Below are 7,500 nucleotides of genomic sequence, written 5' to 3' on the forward strand. Positions count from 1 at the left end.
AACAGCAAATCGGCCATTGCCAAGTTTGCTATGAAACAGTTTGTGACAGTCTTCAGTTGTCTTACTCGTAAAACACGTATAATAATTAGAATGTTAGCGACAACAGATATCAAAAAGATAACGATGTAGATGAGTGCTTCAATGACTCCGATTCCATTCCAAGGACGGTTAAATTCTGAAAAGAAGGTAAAGTAACTTCGGTTTCCCCAATTATAAACTGTGTCCATTCCATAAAAATAAGAGGAATTTAAAGAATTCGCCATTTTAAAATTTTTTGTTGTCTGTATACTCCTAAGGTTTTATTATTTTTATAATACTGTGTTTTGCGACCAAACATCAATCAACAGACAATCCCATCCATAATTTAAATAAGGCGGTTTTCCTTCGTTTTGTTTATCACTTTCCTGTCTTCTGTTTTCTCCTGTTAGTTCTCTGTCGTCTGCTTCAAAGTACTTCGATTCATTTTCCTCTTACTGTCGTCTGCAGCAAATCTGAAAGAGACAAAATATCATTTTAGATATACGCTTTCTCTTTTTAGGAAACGCCAAAATATTATATTATACACGATGAAAGCACAAGAGATAGATAGATAGATAGATAGATAGATAGATAGATAGATAGATAGATAGATAGATAGATAGATAGATAGATAGAGAGGTGGTGGAAAGAGGGAAGGAGGGAAGGAGGGAGGGATCTGTAGTAGTGGTAGAGGACGGTACTAGAAAAAAAGAATCTTACTGTATTTGATTTCGTCTTTCAAGGATTTTTGGTTTTGAAATACCCAATCCCTCGAGAGCTGACTGAGTTTGACAATCAAATCAAAGGAAGTGATTATAATATGAATCATGATACATGTTCTTTTTACACATTCATACATACATACATGTGTGTGTATATGTGTGTGTGTTGGGAGTGGTGCCTGGTATTTCAGCTGGGGCGTACAATTATTATATGGATAATATTACTCCATATACATTACATACTTATTTCAATAAATTTTGAAAAATAATCAAGAAAATTTTCAGCTTTTATCATTCACGCGTCTGTGTGAGCGTGCAAATATTGTTTCACACACACACACACCACACACACACACACACACACACACACAAACTCACACACACACACACAAACTCACACACACACGTATGCAGACATACACACACCGCATAGGAGCAGAGAAAAGGAAACTCGTTTGTCATGTATCTGAAAACGGCAAAAACGATAAAAGCAATAAAAATAGCTTCAAATATATCAAAAAAGACAATAAAATAACAATACAGATAACAAAAGAAACAATACAGAAATGAAGCTGTGAACAGAACACGAGGTATTACGTTGTAAACAAGCAACAAGCAGGACGCGTGGTTAGTGACGTAAGGAAACTGGATATGGCAAAAGTTTGTTTTATTCTGCAGCGAAAGAGTGAATGCGAAGGGAGATAAGCAAGTGTAAGAGACTAATTCCTATATTTTCAAAATTCCGTCTTTTGATCGTCCATCATAATAATGTTCATATATGTGTGTAATGAAAGAAAGAAAATATTCAATAAAGAGTGGATTTAGAAAACGGAAAAAATATGCTTCTGATATTCTGCCCCCGTTAATACCCACGAAGACACTTCTCAGGAAAGACAGAAAATACAGTGAGTTGGTTGAACTGTGTGGAAAGAAGTTCAACAAGGGAGGTAATATGTATTTCTCCAGAGATAGGTGTTAGAGGATTTGTTGTAACCAGGGTTCACTCGATGCTTGAAAGTCTTGTGTCTAGCTGCGAAAGAGAGAAATGTTGCCAGAAAGTTGTCGGACGTTGTTAAGAGAGTAAACCAATTATATCTGGTTCCACAGAAAGGACGAATGGTGCATCTGGCCTAATGTAACATTTGTTTCAACAAAACTCGGGCTGTTGTGTAGGAGTTTTCTTACCTACATTGGTGGGTGGTCCGTGGTTAGCTCTGATGTCACAAGTGACAGGGGACGAAACATCTGCAGAAATACATTATTTACATTTGACGGATATTTGTCCTCATCTTGTTTGTTGATAAGACAACGTTTCGGCTGATGTACTCAGGTGTCTTAGGAAAATTTCGAACCTGGGTTCTCATTCCTAAGGTATTTTTCGATGTTATTATTATTATTATTATTATTATTATTATTATTATTATTATTATTATTATTATTATTATTATTCAGGTCACTGCCTGGAATCGAACCCGGAATCTTGGGGTTAGTAGCCCGTGTTCTTAACCACTACACCATATGCCCGTGGGCATATTACAATAACGTTACTCAACAGGGTGGGTAGCTCGGAGAGCAAAGATCCTCACCAGATCGAGCCGCTATTTCTACGCATTGACCCAGGACATATTCTTTGTAAGCCTGCTACTTATTCTATCAGTTACTTTTGCCGAACCGCTAAGTTACGGGGACGCAAACACATCAACATTGGTTGTAAAGTGATGGTGGGGGTGGAGGACAAACACATCCACACAAATATATATATATATATATATACGACGGACTTATTTCAGTTTCCGTCTACCAAATCCACTCACAAGGCTTTGGTCAGCCCGCGGCTTTAGTAGAAGACACTTGTCCAAGGTGCCACGTAGTGAGACTGAACCCAGAACCATGTGGTTGGGAAGCAAGCTTCTTTTAACATAGATATGCTTGCACCTATAGTAGTCTAACTATAGTCCAACTGCGCCTTTGTCTAACTTTGTGTACAAACGTTGCCTCGAGCTGGCTTGGTCTCGCAATACGACTCCCACGTGAAAGACTCGCCAACGAGGCTCTTCAGTGGAAAACCGACGGAAAGAGACGGAGAGGACGCCCAATGATGAACTGGCACGATCAACAAGGACCATACGGCTGATTGAGGGGACGTGGAGCCGCGATCACTGGCGCAATTCCACTGCCTTGAGCAGTTGAAGGCCTCAACACGTGGGACCTTCTGCTTTTAAGAAGTAAAAACAATCCTAAACTGCCGTCGGTTTAACCGGGGCCGCCGCAAACAATGGCCACTTGTTTGGTTTTTACTGATCTCTTCAACGCCAGCCCCCATTCTAGTCATAAAATAAGGAAGTGATCTCACTTTAAATTAGTGTTCCTTCTTAATGGGACCACGTGGTGGTGGAGGAGGGTTAGTGCGAGGAAAAGGGTTAGTGGGGATGGTGGTCGTGTTGTGGAGTAGGGGCTGGAGAAAGAAAAGGAGGTGATGCTACTGTAGTATCACTGTCGTTCAGATTGCTACCAGTGATGGCGGCGGCGGCGGTGGTGGTGGTGGTGGTGGTGGTGAAGAAGTAGGGATAAGAGAAAGGTGGAGGTGGCAGTGGTGGTACAGCTGTTGTTGTTGTTTGTAGTAGTAGTAGTAGTAGTAGTAGTAGTAGTAATGGTGGTGGCGGCAGTGGTAGTTTTAGAGTAGGAGCAGGAAAAGGGGTGGTGGTGGGAGTGGTGATAGTGTTGCTGTTGTAAGTGGTAATGGGGGCGGCGGCGACGGTGATGAAAGTGTAGGGGTAAAAGTACGAGAAATGACAATGGTGGAGTACTGGGAGGGGGATGGCATTACGGTTTTGCTGTTGTTCATATTAATGTTAATTATAGTGGTGATGATGGTGGTGATGATGGTAGTGGTGGTGGCGGTGATGATGGAGGTGATGATGGTAGTGGTGGTGGCGGTGATGATGGTGGTGATGATGGCAGAGGTGGTGGTGGTGGTGATGGTGGTGATGATGGTAGTGGTGGTGGTAGTGATAGTGGTGATGATGATGGTGGTGTGATGATGGTAATGGTGGTTGAGGTGATGATGGTGGTGATGATGGTAGTGGTGGTGGCGGTGATGATGGTGGTAATGATGGTAGAGGTGGTGGTGGTGATGATGGTGGTGATGATGGTAGAGGTGGTGGTGGTGATGATGGAGGTGATGATGGTAGTGGTGGTGGCGGTGATGATGGTGGTGATGATGGCAGAGGTGGTGGTGGTGGTGATGGTGGTGATGATGGTAGTGGTGGTGGTAGTGATGGTGGTGATGATGATGGTGGTGTGATGATGGTAATGGTGGTTGAGGTGATGATGGTGGTGATGATGGTAGTGGTGGTGGCGGTGATGATGGTGGTAATGATGGTAGAGGTGGTGGTGGTGATGATGGTGGTGATGATGGTAGTGGTGGTGGTGGTGATGGTGGTGATGATGATGGTGGTGTGATGATGGTAATGGTGGTTGAGGTGATGATGGTGGTGATGATGGTAGTGGTGGTGGCGGTGATGATGGTGGTAATGATGGTAGAGGTGGTGGTGGTGATGGTGGTGATGATGGTAGTGGTGGTGGTAGTGATGGTGGGGTGATGGTGGTGGTGGTGGTGGTGGTGATGGTAGTGATGATGGTGGTGGTGATGGTGGTAGTGGTGGTAATGGTGATGGTGTTGGTGGTGATGATGATGAGGATGGTGGTGGTGGTGATGGTGATGGTGGTGGTGGTAGTGGTGGTGAGATGGGCAGTTAAAGTGGTCAGTCTTTAAATAACTAAATAGCATACAACTTGACCCTATTACTTTAGTGAGTTTACAAGTGGTGTTTACGTGTGTAAAAATGTGTGTGTGTGTGTGTGTGTGCGTATGTATATGTGTGTATGTGTGTGCGTATGGGCACTTAAGTATTTGTGTGGATGAGTAGGTATGGATATGTGTGCGCGTATAGCATGAATGAAGCATGATGTTCAGACAAGAGGTAAGACAGAGAAAGAGCGAGAGAGAAGAGAAAGGGAGAGAGAGAGAGGGAGAAAGAGAGAGGTGGAAAAGAGAGAAAGAGAGGAAAGAGAGAGAGAGAGAGAAAGAAAGAGGAAAGAAGCAGAAAGATAGATAGACAGTGAGAGAAGGGGTAGAGAAAGACAAAAATACAGAGAGGGGAGCGAAAGAGAAAGATAGATAGATAAAGATAGATAGATAGATAGATAGATAGATTGAGAGAGAGAGAGAGAGAGAGAGAGAGAGAGAGAGGGGGCAGAGAGAGGGGGCAGAGAGAGGGGGCAGAGAGAGGGGGCAGAGAGAGGGGAAGAATGGTTCAGAAGTGGTGGGGGTTGGGGAAGTTGTCAGGGGTGATTATAAAATAAAGTACACGTATTAATATATAGATGTCAAATTTTGGCACAAGGCCGGCAATTTCGTGTGGAGGGGGGTGATGTGGTTAAATCGATTTCATCGACCCCCGCCAGAGTTTAACAGGTACTTGTTTTATCGACCTCGAAAGGGGGAAAGGCAATTTCGACATTCGGTGGAATTTGAACTCAGAACGCAATGACGGACGAAATGTCGTTAAACATTTTGCTCGGCATGCTAAATAAAGATTCTGCCATGCTCGCCACTTTCACATATTGATATACATCGACAGATTGAGATTTTGTCAGAAAAACAGATGCATTGATGTATACGTAGCACACACGCACACACACACACACACACACACACACACACACACACATACATTATTATTATTACGGATCTAGTTTTTTTTCATTTTCAAAATATGAGTTTTTTAAAAGACAGTAAAAAAAATATGAAAATCGGCTATAATAATAAAGTTTTCCAGAGTGGCTGTGTGGTAAGTAGCCTGTCTACCAACCACATGGTTCCGGGTTCAGTCCCACTGCGTGGCACCTTGGGCAAGTGTCTTCTACTATAGCCCCGGGCCGACCAAAGCCTTGTGAGTGGATTTGGTAGACGGAAACTGAAAGAAGCCCGTCGTATATATGTATATATATATATATGTATGCGTGTGTGTGTTTGTGTGTCTGTATTTGTTCCCATAGCATTGCTTGACAACCGATGCTGGTGTGTTTGTGTCCCCGTCGCTTAGCGGTTCGGCAAAAGAGACCGATAAAATAAGTACTGGGCTTACAATAGAATAAGTTCCGGGGTCGAGTTGCTCGACTAAAGGCGGTGCTCCAGCATGGCCGCAGTCAAATGGCTGAAACAAGTAAAAGAGTAAAAGAGAGAGTAAGAGTAATTGCTATGAAGGTATGATATTGTGGAGAAAAAAAAATTGGAGAAAAAAGTTACAGAGGTTTAAAAATCGAAAAATTGTATATTTTTAAGCCAATAGCGAGATAGAAATTTTCTGCGTTCAGCGGAGCGGTGTGAACTTTAAGGTTGTACCCTGTGAAATTTATAGTTTAGCATCTGTGAAATGACCTCTTCATTCTTGGTTTCTAAATAAACAGAAACACCTAATAAAATCAACATGTATCATCTTACTGTTTCTTTTGTCTCTTCATTGATTGTTTGTCTTTATTATTTCTTAAAATTTGTTATATTAATATATTTGTCTGCATGGGTTTACTTTATGCGTATTTCAGTACCATGTATACCTGTCATGTATTTGTGTACATCATTAATATATAGGTGCATGTGCATGTGTGTGGGTGTTTGTCTGTTTGTTTGTTTGTGAGTGTATGTGTGTGTCTGTCTCCAAAACTTCAAAGTTGAGTAAGGTTTTCATTGTTTGGATTTGTAAACTACGACAAGAATAACACTGGTCAACAAAGAATTTGTCTCAAGAAAAGGAATATCTGTATCGTATATGTTTTTGCATGCAGAATTCAGAAATAATGTCAAATTATCTGTGGTAAATTCACATATTCTATTCGCCTTCATAATGCCAAGAAACCGTATAAACATCGCAAACAACTTTTGCTATATATGAAAAATATGTAAAAGTATGTAAAAAAATATGTAAAAATATGTAAAACATTAAGTCAATTGACGAAAATATCTATATATATAGGCACAGGTTAGAAGCTTGCTTCCCAACCACATGGTTCGTGGTTCAGTCCCACTGCGTGGCACCTTGGGCAAGTGTCTTCTGCTATAGCCTCAGGTTGACCAAAGCCTTATAAGTGGATATGGTAGACGAAAACTGAAAGAAGCGTGTCGTGCACACCCACCCACCCACACACCCACACACACACACACACACATAAATGGGGGCAGGAATGTGTTTGTGGATGTGGAGCTTCTAAATTGATAAATGTTTGGAATGTTTTACATATCTTCCTCCAAAGCAGGAAATTTTGGTTAGATTTCTGAAAGATAACAGAACAACACCCTGGAAATCAGATACAACGATGTGAATTGCCCACTTAACAATTACTTTCATACAGCAGCTGTTTCAAAACCTGCATAAAATCCTTCATAAGTGGAATAAAAGAAAAATGCAGGAATGTTATATCCGCGAGTAAATCCTACCTCAACAAGCATTTCCGCAAGCATGTGCGTCGCTTTAGATTACGGAACACACACAAACGTGGGTCTCTCCACAGATACATCACGAATTCATGTCACAGTCTTGCTTCGTCTCTATAGCTGTCAGAAAAATAATCGTAATCATTGCATTATTGTTTGAATTATTAACAGTGCATACCATCTAAGTGACACTGGGATAAAGTATACGAAGCCCAGTATACCCATCATGACTACCCGTCTGATAAGGGTACACCAGGCACATGCATC

General features: G+C 41.5%; 1 protein-coding gene across 2 annotated transcripts in view; it reads right to left on the reverse strand.

Annotated features, from left to right (window-relative positions):
• LOC115228485 (free fatty acid receptor 4-like) overlaps positions 1 to 495 on the reverse strand; it is a 4,321-nt gene extending 3,826 nt beyond the window's left edge. For both annotated transcript variants that reach the window (XM_036498949.1, XM_029799057.2), the window contains exon 1: positions 1 to 495. This exon is cut by the window's left edge and continues 869 nt beyond it. In XM_036498949.1, coding sequence (XP_036354842.1) covers positions 1 to 263 — 263 coding nt within the window. In that variant the 5' untranslated portion in view covers positions 264 to 495.
• Between the last annotated feature and the right edge of the window lie 7,005 nt (positions 496 to 7,500).

This window comes from Octopus sinensis, unplaced genomic scaffold (genome assembly GCF_006345805.1).
Source record: "Octopus sinensis unplaced genomic scaffold, ASM634580v1 Contig10708, whole genome shotgun sequence".
NCBI lineage: Eukaryota > Metazoa > Mollusca > Cephalopoda > Octopoda > Octopodidae > Octopus > Octopus sinensis.